The sequence below is a fragment of the Saccoglossus kowalevskii genome, chromosome 20, assembly GCF_978046115.1.
Source record: "Saccoglossus kowalevskii chromosome 20, keSacKowa6.1, whole genome shotgun sequence".
NCBI classification, from domain to species: Eukaryota; Metazoa; Hemichordata; class Enteropneusta; family Harrimaniidae; genus Saccoglossus; species Saccoglossus kowalevskii.
The window spans coordinates 9,214,200-9,232,100 of NC_140660.1; the positions used below are offsets into that span (position 1 = coordinate 9,214,200).

The 17,901-nt window shown below is 39.1% G+C and overlaps 1 protein-coding gene across 1 annotated transcript in view; it reads right to left on the reverse strand.

The window, feature by feature from the left end:
• The window catches only part of LOC100303518 (hedgehog), a 42,522-nt gene extending 26,272 nt beyond the window's left edge, over positions 1-16,250 (reverse strand). The window contains 1 exon segment of the mRNA XM_002740152.5: positions 15,807-16,250. Coding sequence (XP_002740198.1) covers positions 15,807-16,106 — 300 coding nt within the window. The 5' untranslated portion in view covers positions 16,107-16,250.
• Positions 16,251-17,901: the final 1,651 nt, after the last annotated feature.

Consider the following 17,901-nt stretch of genomic DNA (forward strand, 5'->3'; position numbering starts at 1 on the left):
ATAGATTTGCATATTTATTTTACGTATTTTTTTACAAATTTTGATCAAGATCGGCAGCCAATGATAAATTTTGTCAATTTGGCCAAAATTTTTGGAAAAATACACAAAAATGTGACAAATGTTTTAAGCGGGAATAAAATAGTGTTCAAAAGGGGTCGCGTCACGTGATGCCTCAATTTGTCAATTGACCAGCTTGTGCGTATCCCACTTTACACCAGACGACTACAAAGGTTCAGACGACTACTAAAGTTTCACAGAAGAAAAAAATGCTCGTGATCTGAAATTTAAATGGAATTTTGAATAAATAGATTTCATTAATGTGACTGTAACACCCTGGCTACATAAATGTAATATATTATAGCTTCGTAAGATCTCCCAGGCATATATATATATATATATACTTTTGGTGATCTAACCGCAAGGAACTCTGGGAAGGAGAATGATGGCGGATATCACCACTAGGCTACGACATAGTCGAACGGCGGCGCCCTGTCTAAAAAAATGTTAGCCATTACATTACACTTTTCAGCAAACTTGTATGGACAAAATGGCGGGATTGATGACGTACTCTGTCGGTGAACCCCTTGCTAAAAAGAAGATAGTCATCACATTAAAACTTTCAATCAGTACTAACTAAGACGAGCAATACGCTGGATATGTCACGATGCGATGATGTAATCAGACGATGACGCCCTTTCTGAATACATTTTGGTCATTACATTATAGCTTTCTGTGAACTTGTATGAACAACATGGCGGATATCTTTAAGATGTGATAACGTACAAATATATCACATAAAACCGAATATTTTTTTTTCATAAAAAGGAGAGTAATGAATCACCTCTGCTTTATAATAAAATATCACGAGATTTGTTCTTCGTGGATATGATATGTTTACACTGTTTAAATTATTACCATCGAGTTTGGGTGAGTAAACGTTATTTTATTGACTTTCCTGTGCTATATATTGCAATTCTGCGCCCGGTGTTTACTTTCAGATATAGCAATACTTGGTTTCCATGACAACCAATTCTCGAAATAGAACGAGACAGACAGTAAACTATTTTGTAATCTCTTTCCTATTTGGTAATCAGGGACGAAAAATGTTTGTACCGGGGGGCAAGACGAAACGGAGAACAATTATAATCTGCAGTCGAAAAATAATGTGTAGTGAAGAAAACATTATGTGTTGTTACAGCGAAAATACTATGTAGTTACATAAACATACTATGTAGTTACAAGAACATAATATGTAGTTGCAAGAACATAATATGTAGTTACAAAAATAATGTTTTGCTACAAAAAATATGTAGTTAAAAATAATATGTAGTTAGAAAAAACATACTATGTAGTTACAAGAACATATTATGTAGTTACATGAACATACTATGTAGTTACAAGAACATGCTATGCAGTTACATCAACATACTATGTAGTTACGAGAACATATTATGTAGTTACAAAAAGATACTATGTAGTTACATGAACATGCTATGTAGTTACAAAAACATACTATGTAGTTACGAGAACATAATATGTAGTTGCAAGAACATAATATGTAGTTACAAAAATAATGTTTTGCTACAAAAAATATGTAGTTAAAAATAATATGTAGTTAGAAAAAACATACTATGTAGTTACAAGAACATATTATGTAGTTACATGAACATACTATGTAGTTACAAGAACATGCTATGCAGTTACATCAACATACTATGTAGTTACGAGAACATATTATGTAGTTACAAAAAGATACTATGTAGTTACATGAACATGCTATGTAGTTACAAAAACATACTATGTAGTTACGAGAACATATTATGTAGTTACAAAAAGATACTATGTAGTTACATGAACATGCTATGTAGTTACAAAAAACATGCTATGTAGTTACAAACACGCCAATGCGGTAATGGTGTATTTGTACAAGGTACTTGACGTCAAGATGTATAAACATTTGATTGGTGAGTTTTAATGACAGAATGTGTTTTCATTAAAAGATTATCATGATTCATGTTAGTTGACATTAGTTCTCAAAATTCACATAAAAGCAAATAAAAGTGACCTGCATACTGCTGACAGATTTTAGACAGATTTTGACATGGAATATTTTTACTGAATTTTGTGCACCGCAGTCAAAGACCATAAGTAGCATATTGACCAGAAACCCTCGCCCGTAGAAATAATGACACGCCCCTTATCTCTAGTCTAGAGTGTCGACGAATGTATCAATGAATTGTGTAGACTTCTTATTCCTGCAGAAATAATGACCCACCCCTTATCTATACTAGTAATCTGAATTGCCGACGAATTGAGTGGACGCCCCTCCCCATAGAAATAATGGCCCACCCCTATCTTTAGTCTGAAGTGCAGACGATTTGAGTGGACACCCCTCCCTATAGAAATAATGACCCACCCCTTATCTTTAGTCTGAAGTGCAGACGATTTGAGTGGACCCCCCCTTCCTATAGAAATAATGACCGACCCCTTATATTTAGTCTGAAGTGCAGACGATTTGAGTGGAACCCCTGCCCTCCCTAAAGGAATAATGTCCCACCCCTTTTCTCTTGTTTGAAGTGCAGACGATTTGTGTGGAACGTCCGCCCTCCCTATAGAAAAAATGACCCATCCCTTTTCCCTTGTTTGAAGTGCAGACGGTTTGAGTGGAACGCGTCGAAGGGTTGTGTACGTTAGTATGGCAGGTGTCGAGATCGTGGCGCGTAGAGGACACAGAGACGACTGAAAAGTTACGTCTTGTGTATTAATACAAATACTACACTTGGCAAATATGACTCGCTGCCCTTATAGTTTGCCATGAATCTCTGTCAGTAATTTACGCACACGTACGACGAGGAGGAACGACTCAGTACGCAGGTGTTCTCAAAATCTCATCTCGTGATTTTTTTTGTGTTAACACTTTGGGCGCCATATTTTTTCACACCAAAAATACTACGCAACTTATTCCTCGTTTTTTATGTATTTTTCTACATTTGTTTTATTTTGCTAATTTGGGATTAAATAAATTTCCCACTGGCAAGAGATTTTAATCACAATTTTTGAAGAAAAAAAAAACTTGGATAGAATTATTTTACGAAAGGTTAATTTTGGGTTAAGGAGAACACAGTTTTGTTGTTACTTTCCTTTATTGCTGTCTACTACTGATTTGTTTTTGGATTTTCACTTGTCGAACAAATAGTAATGACCTTATGTGACTATATTCATTTATTTTGTGCAAAAATGCTACATTCCTTCGCGCGTGCTGAGGATTAGGTACTTATCAAGGCTTTGCTTTTGGTTTATATAATAATGTCTGAACGAGGCTGGGTGGTACTACATGTCAATCCAGGGGTGGTGGGTGATACTACCTGCTATTTTTTTTGTTTGAGGGGGGTGTTATAGAAAATTGAAATCATGGATGAGGAAATGTCCGAGAGTGTGTAAACTCTAACTGACCTTAGACGTAAATAGCCGCCAGGGTCACGTTCTAACTTGTTCTAACTCCTCATTTAGTGTTCCAATCTCTCCCGTTCACTGCTCCCCTGACCCGTGCAGCTATAATATCTGAAACAGTGGATATGGTTAACTGGTCCACTGGTTGCTGTCGAAAACATGCTAGGCCCTACATATTGCCATTAACACAAAATTTTAAAATATATATTTATCTATATTTCCAATAAGTTAGTTGCTAGTTTCTGTTTAGCTTAAGTATGGTTAGTTCAAATTAGTCAGATTGCCATACTCTGGAACGAGGCTAATATCCATGATTCATGATTGGTCTAAGTCAGTCAGGTGGCCAATCCATGTTACGAGGCTAAGATATATCATGGAAGTAAAATAGATACCGCCATGGATACATGATAAAAAAAATTTGGTGATCGTATTTTTTAAAACCCGACGTCTGATACGAGCCAACATTTCAGGACAACTAGTGCACCAGCCACCTATTCGGAAAACAATGAAATTGTGTCGTGAACGATAAACTTTGATTTGGCACCGAGGCAGGACATCAGATGCAAACCACGATGTCGCGTTAGCGATTAGAGAAAACACACAATACTCTTTGTGTGGTTTGATAAATGTACATCATTCTTGTCTCGCGAGATTTGTAAATGAATGACGTCTGTATTTTGTCTACGTCGAAAGCAGACGATAATCAAAGAAAGCCGGCGCGCTGTATATTGTATATTTCCGGGTGGTTTAAGATCAAAGTTGAAATTTGTTTTCGAGCGCATTATTTCACGAGGAGCAGAATCAACATAGGTCTCGCGGCAAAGGCACGTGACCTTCCCCTAGCGTGTGTTAAAGCAACTTTATAGAAACTGTTTGTTCAAGCTACAATACAACTGGATTCAATTTCGCTTGCTTTCAAATAGTATTGTAAGATGTTGTGGCGGTGGCGTTGTTTTTGTTTGCTGTTGCCATAGTCATCAATTATCCAGGGAAATAAAAAGTAAACCACAAACTCACTTTTCAACATAGGATTGTTTTAAAAATAAATATCCCCCTGTTTACAGGCCCATAATGTTTTGCGCTCGGCTGGTATCGTGTGAAAAACGGCCGGATTGTTATCCGTACTAGGTCAAGTTCACAAATGTCCTTGTCATAAATTTAACACGCTTTTATAATGATCAACATAAGATTTACGACGGAGAAAACAATAAGAGAATAATTACTCGGCTATTTCCTTTTCGCTGTGAACGAGGCTGTAATAAAAATGGCGAATCATGGAACAGTCTTTATATTTTAAAATAAAGCAGAAAGCGTTTTGCTGTATTGTTAAATAAAAAAACTGTTCATGATACTCGTTTCCAGGGGAATAATATTTCGAAACCACTCTATAAAAAGTCATTTGTTTTTATTTGAAATCTATAAAATAGTCAAATTAACCCTTTCACAGCCAAATTATCCTCTCGCAAAAATGCTAGATGGGGATTTATTTATCATTTCGATATTATTTTCTATATTCGAAGTCAGTTTTGAGTTATTTTTATGTAACTACACATTATTTCAGACATATTTCGACCAATTTGGTCAATATTATTTTCTACAATGATTAGGATCAGGACTAAAAACTGAGCACGTGGGCTCAAAATTATGAATAAATTAAAAAATATATTCACAAATTCGGGTAAAAAATACATTTTCCCAACTTGGCATACAATAATACACACGATGATAAAACAAATACGTCACACAGAACGAGAAGCTTTCGATATACAAAGGTCATGCGAAGAGCTACCGTTAATGGGTATTTTATGGCGAGGGATTTCTCGACTCATTGCCAATACCATGTTTTATTACTACAGATTGAGCAAATAGGAGAGCTCAGGAAATAGAAACAGATCCATCAAATCAACGAGATGACAATGCGAAAATAAGCGCCATGTGATGTACAGTATGCAATATGTGCAATATGAAGTTTTCACGTTGCAATAAGGTTTTTCGAGTGAGATGAAAAGACAATTTTAAAAAGTTCAGCCGTGTTATACGCAATTTATATTAAATAAGTTTGTCCTGTACCTATAATTTACTAGTAATTCGCGGTGAAATCTTCACCACCACGTTCTAGTATCTCGCGAGATCTCGTTCGACAACTGACATACGTCTAAACGACGTATAAACGCTTGTATTTCGAACTGAGTCGTAGGGTCTACCAACTACTGGCGTCGGTATACCGGAAGTGGGACTTCCAGCCAATCACTGCGCGTGTTACTCTGTGCACCCTACTCGACCAATCAGAATGATGAATATATACAACACAAGTATTGGTAAACATATCAGACAACAGTTATAAAAACTATCCATGAGTTAAACTCGAATGGCTAAACACAATTATTTTTTTCATAAACTATTTTTGTCTACAGATTGTCAATCATAATTTTGCATACATCATGGTTTGTATTTTCAATTATTGGCACAATATCTTAGCGTAGCTTGTGCGCATGCGTAAATCAAGATACAAATTTTAACCGTTTGCCACTGACATAAAACAGCGATTATATAAATGGGATTGTAATAACATTAATAAGTACTACTTTTCTTTCTCCTTGATCCACCATGTGACGTCACTGAGGATAAAATTGTGTGTTTATTGCATAAAAAGCACGAGAGTTTTAATTATCAAAGATGTCCGTTTCGACGGTTCTATGGCAACATGGCGCGGGAGCTTGTTTTATACAGTCATTCAGAAATGCGTTCATAAAATCCATTGATAAGATTTGTCCACAACTTGAGAAGTTGACAGTACCATTACTGAAAGTTCAAGGTAGTCACCAAATTATTAAACTGCTGATATAACGGTCAATTAAGTACTAACCGTATTAACCACACACGTCTTGATACGATCCTCTCAAAACTGGGTATGTCAGAACAGTTTGTTATTCTAACTTCTTAAAGGTGTACAAAGGAATTTGTTGAAAAGTTGTGAAAACAAACGAGTGAGTGTTGACGACATGTAGATTGAGGAGGCGACTTTTTAAAACGTCAATTATGCAGTCGGGCACGTGTTGTCATGGTGACAATACGATGGTGTCGTCATCAAGTGGACGTGTGTCGTTCAGACTATTGTACTGAACGATGGAGAATTTGGTGCGAGGGAAATTCGTGTAACATATAGACTTCTGATGAAAGACAGCCGTTTCAAAACAGTTTGGTCGTTGTTTGAAGAGTCGGAGATGAGATGAGGTGAGGGTGGAGGTATTTGAATTGTGGGCCTTATAGAGTACAGATTTTCATGACGCGCGCGTTTAAATTCCGTGTCAACAAACAAACAATTTTTTTCACACGCGTTGTGTGCGTCGCGCGATACTTGGTTTTATTCTATTATTTATTCACAAAATGACCGCCGAGATCTCGTTAAGAGCGAGACAGTCACGCGACTTGTTTTGACCTCAAAATCGCGTGCACTTTTCCAAACACCATAGTTGCATAGGTCAGCGTAACAGTGGACGCTAATTTGGGGACAGAAACAAGTCACGCGGCTCTCTTGCTCTTAACGAGATCTCGGCGGCCATTTCCCCATTAAGGGGTTGTCAATCCCTGTGATTGTACAATACAATCATGAAACACGATTGTTTATAGGAGTAATCTGACATGTGTTTTCTTTTTATAATGTTAATCCAGTGAGTACATTTGCAATGAGATTAGTCTTATATCAAGATGTCCCTCCCGTTGTGTAAACATGCATTTAAAGATATCGAGATCTGACATAAACTGAAGGGAGTTTCACAAGTATTGCATATGAAGTTATTACGGAGACATTTTGGAACGTCGTCACTGTTTGTTTGTTCTGACTTATTTCCTCAGCTGGGAGCTATAACACGAATGCATATATAATGTTTCTACCAATAACTAGTATTTATGTCGTATTATTTTGACCACAAACCTCATTTGATTTTTTATAAATATCCATACGAAACAAGATCTTGTTATTAGCCGTTTGGAATAACACTGAAACGTTTTCAAATGACGCAATTGCGCACAATGCTCATTAACTGGCATGTCGGTTGAAATTAAAGTTCATGAATATTGATAAAATTCAAGAGAATGGGTTTGTGGTCGCGATAGTACATCAGTCGTAAATGTTCTGAACTAAAAGAGAAAAATAGTTCACAACGCGCCAAATTTGGAGAGACGTGCGGCGACAAAAAATCTATCGATCTAATCCAACATGAGAGACAATCGCACCGTTAGGAACCACGTGACTCCATAGTTAATTAGTTTTAATAAGAGATGACGATATGGGGATTCCTAGCAACGCTGTCTTTACCGTCTTTGCCGTGCTAGCAACCAGCCCCACAATCAAGTTATAAAAGTTGCAGACGACTTTGGAAAAACAACCAAATATGAGTTCAGTGCAGGTGCGGTGGAATGATAATTCCGACTCCGTACCTCTCAGTGCCTGGTTACCTGCCATCTGCATCGTAAATTGTCACCAGTCATATTTACGATATTTTCATAAAAATCTATAAATTATAGAAATGTTGGACGAAGGCCAATTCCTAAATCGCACGACGTGATACCGACGTCTTCTCCACCGTTCAAGACGGAGCACACCATCTAACTTTAGCTTCCCAGAACTTTTCTACGCATGTATAATTGCCGATTTGAGGGGTCACGTGGTATGGTTGTCCGTGTACGTCATGAAAACGTCCATCTAATTCAGCCTCGTTCCTAGCTTGTAATGAATGGAAACTGACCGTATATTCAATAGTTGGCGAAAAAAAACTGTGAGAAGATCACATCAAATAAATGTACTCCGTCTTTTAAGCTCCGAGTATTTCATTGATAATAAAGACAATTTTAACTAATTTGCATAATTTGTTCTATATTTTGGAGAAAATATGGATCAAGTCATCGAGTCAATGTGAAATTATGTGTACAACTGACAAAGAAATTACGAAAAAATGCATTAAAAAAATTAAAATGTGCAACAAATGAAGATTCTAGACCAATCTATAAATCACAGACTATTGGTAAATATAATAACTATTGAGCGGGTTCAAGTTCCGTGTTGACTGATTTAGTGATACAATTGATTCACATCTAGGAACATCTGGCCACGAATGTCTTCATTTTCAAGACAAGTGCAGACCCAACAACAGATCGTTGTGACGTCAAGGACGCCATTTTGACAGATTGTCCATTCTATTTGTGAACCCCAAGAAAAAAAAAATAGCCACTAAATAAATAAAGGCAACACCGTCCTTAAAATACATAATTTGCTGTTCTAGTTAGGGTACTGAAATAAGGCCGACGTTCTTCGTTTTTTTTCTAGACGACATGGCCTCGCAAAATATCTATTCATTTTATCGTCTGCGGTAGTCGGCGCCGAATCAGTGATAACGATGTAATCGGACTAAAAAACAACATGTTTTTTTCTTCTTTATTTAGCCATTTATTAGCAAATATGTTAATGACAGCACGAATATTATCATTCTATCGACGCGTGTCGTTTTTTTTTCTTCTTCCCATTGAACGTTGTGAGTGTTTTGACTCTGGGCTCGATCAGTGCCGATCTATTCGCCGCAAAGGTGTACGCATTAAATGATAACCTACCGACTGACCACATGTATGCCAGGTGAGATGGCTGTACCGTCTCCAGGTTCCCACGCTATGCGAGAGATAATCAACATACCGGTACATGGGGTTCAACATTATAGGTCGGATCGTATCGCCGATAAGAAAGAACACTCGTTCGATGCGTTGACAAGCATCATCCTCATCGTCCGGTGTCTGGGCGATACGAAGGTGCGGCGGGGTCTTTGAAACGGGACGATATACACGAGGCATGAAAGTTAAAACAAACAAACAAACAACTTCTCATCTTATCAAAAATATAGATATCAATGTTTTTTTATGAACACTCGTCATCGTCGACGACTTTATGTGAGAGCATAGCAACCTGAGGTCGGCGTTGTTGGCATCGCTGTTATTATATATTACATATTCCTTGTCTCTTGATGTGTAATTTCAAAATTCATGGAATGCCACCAAAGGACCCGATGTTACGCCTTACTCATGACCCTATAGGTCACACATGGCACTGGGTATTGTTCTAGCACATTTCTAATTTAATCCTTCTAACTTTATGCACCTATTTCTGTTAAATTCAACAGTTTTTTTTGTTTTAAACTTTTTTTGACATTTTGTTGTATTATTTCAGAAATCAAAACTACTGTTGATAATGAATCACTCCGGCAAGTACCGGGATGTGTGATCTTTATGGGTCACGCAAGTGCCAGGATGTGAGAACTTTAAGGCCTACAGCGTATAAATGTTTTCCCAGCATATTATGATTCTCCCTCGACTTTCGTATTATAGACCGAAATATCGCGAGATCTCGTGAGTTATGGTATGAATCATGATGTAGTGTTGCTAGGGAGTCCCGGTTCACATTCACATTCATAACCTCCTACGTTTCCTAAAGAGAGTGGCATGCACGAGATGTCACTGATCGCAACTTGACTTGCTCTGGGGATTCGTGCTCGCGAAAGAGGACGGGAATGAATTTTCCAAAATGGCCGATTTGCATACAGCAACGTGACATATCTAATATCATGTAAGACACGCGCCAGCGTCGCTCGTTTGGAATGACGACGCAATATCGTCTGGAAATATACAACAAATTATTTTCATTAACAAAATATATCGTCTGTGTTATTTTGTTTTTTCTACAGTCGTGTTCCAGAATATCGAACATGTTATCGTTTGTTATTTCGATCACACACCGACACAACTCATACGGAACCGATGACAAACGGCACTGTGTTAATGGACGGTCGTCTACGTTATGCTTGTTTTGTCAAGAAATATCAATTGCTTCACATCAAATATAACGAATCTGCTACTTCATAATTCTCGTTTGTTTTGATTTTCGAGATTTTTGAAATAAATATGATTTGCTGGCTTACCGTACTTAGTTTAAAAAAAAACAGAATCCTAGGTATTCGGGCCCGCGCCGACCCATAATGCATTGCATTTTTACACGAAATTTGAACACGCGCGCTGCGACGGCGCTTGAAATTTACAGAGTTGAGATGTTTCGCCTTCACCTCGGCCATACGGGCTTCCGTCATTGAGCTTTGCACCTTTGCATCTTCAGCAAGTGGTTATTTGTTTTCGCGGTGCTTCTTTATGAAAACTAATGCCACTTTAAACAAGCACAGTGACATTGATTTAGGGGTTGTATTCAATGTGTACTTCAAATTTGAGGTATTTGAAATTTTGGTAAATATCGTGGTCACGATGTGAACGAGATGAGCGCGTCTAACCGGGCCACAGCGTTACTTTAAATTTGCTCATCAATAAATAATCCGTTATTTCCTTCTGGAAGTAAGAATAGTTGTTCCATTGTTATGGAGGTGACATTAAAATCAGTTTCGATAGTTTCCACGGCTTTCTGTTATCGGGACCCGCCTCACGTCACGCGACAGGCAACCGATTCTTTAGCGTCACCACTGAGGTTCAACGTTTCACGGTATTACGAGTAGCTGACACGTCTCGCGTTTTTTCGACGATCTACCACGTCATAATCTTATGATAAGTTCGCAAAGATTCACAAATGCACTGATGTTATTAGCGTAGCACGTGCTGCTGATAACAGAATAATCTTTGACATGCTAGTGCGTGAATGAAAATAACACTGTTTAAAGTTTTAAAGTTTGTAATCAAAATCTGCGACAACTTTTTTTGCTGGATTCCTCACTGGGGTGTCGCTCGTGTCCGATGACCACCATGGTCTAGCTACACATCTGAACGCAACACTCACGATGACGTCAGAGTTAGACCTATTTATTCGACCAATCAAATCTATTTTGAATAGCGTAACGAGCGGAGATTCAGTTGCGTGTGGAATACAAGTGATATTACTAGTATTGCAGCTAGGCGCTGGCGGAGTTGCTCAGGGCGAGTGCATGGAACGCTGCATGGATTCTAGGCTATCGTTTAATAAGAGAGCAGAGATTGCAGTGACTGAGAAGTGTTCTTAAGAGTTCTACTATGGGAATCAGGTTGACTAGGAGCTCTGGTTTCCGGTAATTATGAGTTAGTTCACCTTGGTAAGCCCTGAAGTAGGCGCCTCATTGTAATAGCGGTAATGTTATACGCAGGGTACATACACGGGAGGAGACAAGTGAAAGGCTCTGTCACGAAAACAAATTGGGACACCTCAACACCAGCTTATTGTTGTGGTGTGTGTCAAAATAATATACAACAACACTTTGGTTAGTTTACCCAAAACACAGCTAACCGACAGTAAAAACAGTTCCGTGAAAAAAATAAAACATTAGTGCTTGCTTAGTTAGCGGGTATTGTAGATTGGAGCGTAAATACGTCTGGTAACTTTCGTTCTGAAATCTCGTGCTCGAAGTTGGATTTGTAACATGTATTAGGCCTTTTGAAAACAAAGGTCAATGTTATTTTTCAATATTTGTTTTCTTTCAAATTTTGAACAAGACATATATGCAATAGTAAATCATGCCTACGCGGTACACAGTTAACGATGACATCATTGACAAACGCGTAAAAAAAATACAAAATATAGCAGTATTCTTTTGGCGGGAAAAATTATCTCGTTTAAAAATTTAGGCCCGGATATGGCTAATATACGGAAGCGCCATGAGTTACTTTTTAGTTGTTTCGGTTAGGTCAGTTTGAAATAATTTCAAAAGTAGTGGTTTATAACAGACTACAAGTGGTTTCGTGTACTCCGTTCGGTTGCGACTATTATTCTTTTCTGCGTGTTTTCAAACAGAGCCATTTTACAGTCGTTTTATAGCTTGTTTTCCGATTGAACGCAAACCACTTCGCCTAGGCTTTTAACACGGCCACTGAAAAAAGGGCACTTCAGCCTGACTCCCTAGCTCACACACAAACCGACAAGGATATTCATTGTTTGACTTCAGCGGCCATTTTGGGTTTGTTTTTCTCAGAGTCCGGTACAGGCTCATATAGGCAGCCCATAAGCGTTTAAGCAAACACGCACGGAATTCCTTTCAGAACGGACAAAGGCGAACACCGTATCACATTTATAAATTAACAAAAAGTACAACATTTGACGGATAAAAGAAAATGCAGTCACAGTAAAACAATTTAATTGAGAAAACACCCCGACGGTAAGATTGCGTTACCTTTTTTTAAAAAAAAAAATGCGTACGAATAAAGTCGTTGTAAAAACATACACCAATCAAAGATTATCGTTCTATTTTAACTTATAATAAAGACCACGTAAACAAAACAGAAAGGGATTAACGCTACTCCCAGTGCAGTGCGTTCAATGGAATTTATCAAAAGTCGACAACCTGCTTTTCAGAGGATGAAAAAAGTCAACGTTTCTTTAAAGAATCAGTCAGTCACTTACATATATAACATATTTTCAAAGAAACGAAGCGAAATCTGTCAAACACCGAACAGAAATCGTTTAAACGCCGAGGTCTAAGAATGCACTTTCTCCACCCGGTGTGACGTCACCAATGAGTCGAGGTTCTGCCCAGATATCGCACTGTACCGACGTGAGACGGTCAAGAGATGAACAAGTCACGTGACCCAGTACAAGTCAGTAATGGTATAAAACGGCTACTTGACTCGACTTCTACTGAACACACGCCATAATACGGTGGATAATGGCAAATTAAACATCGTCATTTGTTCTCATTAATATCGGCGTCATAATAATCACAGTGCGAAATAATTGAATATATGCAATTGTAAGTGGAATGAGTTTATGTTTTGTGATGTTAGACAATGTCGGCGAGCGACTGCACACACTCGCGTCATTTCACGCGCTCGACATAAATCGATGACATTGTGCTCCGTTCAATAAATACCGGCACCGCAGAGTACAGGTTTAAAATAGACCATTTTCCGGTACACTGCGAGAATCACGCGTTATGCGTGAAATCGAACGTAAAAACAGGACAAACAAAGGTCATAGCGTCGTAGTCGCGTCAAACATCGCGTGGGATTCGACAAACGCGAAAGTATTTCGGGGACATTTCCATGCTTAATAATGTGCTGTCCACATTTGATGATAGGCAATTTCGATTAAGTAAGGGTAGTCGGAAGCAATATTCCTCTGTCGAAGATCGGCCGGTCAATGTAAGCTGCGAAATAAAGAAATTCTAGTTCAAAATCAAATCGTTCGATTTTTGCAGCAGACGTTCGACGCGCGTCTTTCATGCATCTCGCGAGATCTCGCAATTGTTCGGAAAATCACCTATTGAATTCAAATGTTTTGCCGCTAGATGACTTTCAAAAAAAAAATTTAAAAATTATATTAGGCGGCTTTTGAAGATATTGCTTAGGTCTGTGGGCCGATAACAGTTTTTTTTTTTAACATGGCTGTTCTGCGTAAAATATTATTGCGACCAAAAATGCACGCTAAAACAAGAATTGTTTTAAGTTTTCGGGTTAAAATTCGCGCATGCTATTTGGGCGTGATGATTTTCGAGAAAGTTATCACCCCCATGTCGGCTGGGGGACGAAAAGTAAGCTTTGCCGCCGCTGAAACGTAGTCTCGTGACGCATACCGTGAATTGCATTGGCGACAGAACCACGACAGGCCCGTCGTCGACTTTCAAGCCTGAAAAAAGGAATCATGAAAGATTAAATGAGATTTTTTTTAATGGAGAACATTTATTTGGCTCTAGTGATAAATGACCGACGCGGAAGAATTCCTTGTCTGGGTCGTTATCGCAGCCGTGTATCCTTGCCTCTAATCGAAGAGATATCTTGGAGTCCCTTGCTACGTCTGTGTTATCAATTGGCTAATCTTTTTATCGGGTTGTAACATCAAGTTAGATTTTACAATTCAGGTTTTTCGAGTTATATATTGCTATAGTATAGTCTGACAAGTTTCCTCCTCGGCGATGATCGCCGTGTTACGAGACTTGCCGAGCTTGACGACTAGGTCAAATCGGGGATAATTCGTATATAGGGGATTTTTTTTAATTTTTAATTTTTATTTTTACAAATCATATAGTTAAAAGGCATCATTATGACGTGGGGACCATCACTCATCGTGTGAATTCGAGTTAATTTGCGCCAGTGAAAAACAAATGCGGTTATTAATATCGCGCTGATAGCCCGAAATGCGCCATGTTTTGACGTTATCCTTAATTTGGGGCGAATATAATCTCACAAGCAAATACGGTATTACTCGGCCGCTATCCCATCCTGGTGAATAAAAAAAAAAACGTTTAACCAGGGTGTGCCAAAAAACGGAAGGAAAACATATACATTTTTTTTATTTTTTTCTGATATTTTTAATTAAAATACAGCGAGCTACGTACAGGTAATGGGGGACATTAGCCACAGTCTGGCTATAAGTGTTCGTTTACCGAAGCTGTTTGTTGATCGGGGTACAAATTGAGTGCGACAACGACTCTAACGCTGGAGTCAATCGGTAATAGCCCACAACGAACTACAGTACAAAGATCGCGTCTTTGTTAGCATTTGAAATACTCGTAAATGTAGACACTCCGATAAGCGACGTATTATAACTAATAAACACCGAAAACAGGTTATTTGCCCAACCACGATAGGCTTACCCCGTCCGACAACAGCACCAACACAAAACAAAACTCAAACAAGCGCATTTGCCTACTTTACCGAGAATTACAATTTTTAAAAATACAAAATAGTCGAAAAAATGCTAACGCATCTGACGTACGGATTTTATTTGGCTTAATTTAACTAGGGGGATTACCATTTTCAAGTTTTACGAGCCAGTCGAGGCTTACAAATATGAAGCTCCAAAAATAACTCAATTTTGAACACATTTCGATGCGTCAGAAATACATCGGACCAAATTAAAAATCCCCCTTTTTAGTCATTTTGTCAACAGCCCCATTTAGTATTTTAACGACTGCGGGATTTAACCCCACATCCGAAACCGCGCTGGCTGGTACATTGGCACTCGTCGCGTAGCTAAGGTAAGGTAAGTTAAACAATCTGACCTGTCGTACATAAACTCGATAGCAGTGATACGATTAAATCGCTTCAGTTAAAGCAGACGACCCGTCGCAATTCCCTTGTACTGCCGTCAAATTCAACGCACGGAACTTGAGGTTGTCATTAACTGAAACGTTATCGTTGATTGGAGGCGCGGACGCGGAGGTTGAATACTGATGGATTCGGGGTTTTGTCTCTTGCAAAGGACAGTCAAATCACAGCGGAGCAAACTGTCATCGCCGTGGGACTTGCCGAGTGCACACATAGCTGATATATTAACAACGTTGTTATGCATCAAACACGTGTGACACAGTTTTCAGATCGTTTCGACAAAATACATGATAAAAAAACCTTACCTGTGTCATTAATCGGTCCGCTCCGGTCCCCTCTTCGTCTTTGAACATAATATCGGCGTTGTACACCGTCTGTAAGTCTTTGAATTCATCGTCCTCCCGCGTGATTTTTTTCTCGTTCGGTCCACTCGCGCCGAGGGTATTCTCGGATACATTGGGGATACACTGCTTATACAGCAGTGGCGTTAGTTCCCTCGATGGTCTCCTCCGTCCACCGCCCCTCCCAGGACCGCACGACCAGCACCCACTTGTCAGAAGGCACAACAGAAATGTCGCTGTGAAAACAATATTGTGGTAATTCATGTTTCAACTCAGTTGCGGTCCCACGTTTTTTCTCTCTCTCTTTCTCTCTCTCTCTTCACCAGGTGATTATTGCGGCTAATTCCTGCTCATAGTTGGCTGGGTGGACGTCAGTTAATTTTAAAGTAAGACTACGCGTTGAACACAGCCACGATCATCCGGTTGAGGAGAATGCACTGGCAGCGATAACTGGACAGGTATCCCCTTAAATACGCACGGGACTAGTGAATAAAACTCCTGCTAGCTGCGGAGGACAATAACGATGGCATCCCGTGGTTTACTTGCTGCGCTACGTACTGTGACAGTCACTTGCAAAATATCCTTGCCTTCTTGTACTCTGCTTAGCGAGCGACTGGTGTAGAAGCAAATCCACACACACGAATCAGCACTCGGTTGTGTGCACAGCCACGACGTTTGATTGGTCGGTGGGTGATAACTGTCAGATTTCAAGAGCGTGAGAGGCGCCCAGTCAACTCTTCGCAAAGAGCTCCATCAATTTGTGTGCAAGTGTGTAAAGTATGTTTGTGTTGAAACCCGACGATTAGTAGACATGATCACTCAGCAATTTTGAGACGAACACAGAGCTGAATACAAAACTGCCCACACGACAGTTCGCAGACCTCAGTCACGTTTATTCACTGACAGCACCTGATCTGACTTGATCACCGCCCTCCATCCCACTCGCCCAATCAAACGTCTCATTACATTCACTGTGAGACGATAACTCACTTTTCTGCTCCACAAAGAATAACACAAATTAGATTTTTTGCGGAAAAGAAATTTTCTTTTTAACACCACTGCTGTACTTTATTCGTCCGAGTTCACTGAAAGCGATTTTATTTTTTATTCATTACGGAGTCCGTGAACTAAAAGACCTCGAAAATGTTCACAACGCTGTTTTTCGCGGTTACGTAATACTCGATCTCGTATCAGCAGTAGTGTTTGTCGTTACCATAGACACAAGGACCTCTACGTTTGCACATCAGATTAAATTTATGTTACCGGTATCTCAAGTCCGAAATCCAAAAAAAAAATTAATTGACCTATCAATTATCCCAGCTATATCTCGATATCGCCTAGCCCTATCGCCGCGACGCGCAATACCCCCGAACTATACCCCGAATCGTTTAAAATCACCGGTGTTCATTTCAGAGCGTACGTTTTAACGTTAGACCTCAACACTGTGAATTGCTGCGCAAAGAGCCCGATTTTTCCAACGTGTAAAACGTACTATTTCCTCGTTGATTACTGGAACATTCATACTGGCAATGTGAGTGTGCTGTTGGTCGTCTACTGTACGCCACAGTCGACAGAGATCTATCACCTGGTCAAACCTGAGTGTGATTAAGGAGGTTCCCCCAAAAGAATGAGTTGTTAAGGTGGTAGCGCACTTACTTCGCCCGGTGTATAGTAAGGGGCGGTCGACAAATTGCGAGAACAACAATATTTTTCACAGTGATACAATGCTAATTTAAACCGCTATATACTTCGCTCTGTGTCGTGTTCCATGTCGGTTCGATACAAGGGCGCGTAAAATATACTATTTACGTAAATTAATTTCGAACGTCGACTGTGGCGGTTTGCTCACAGTGGTAAAATATTATGTCAATATTGTCCATGTTTCACGTCTTTTTTGAAGGGGACAATAAAACTTAATCTGGCAAGATGATGTCAGAAAAGACCTGTGGGTACCAGTATTAAACCTGGAGTTTAAACCTGGATCAGTTTCAACATTCAATGACATTTTTTTTTTTACAAATTGTAAAAACCTGTAACGTGAACACGTAACGTAATGACG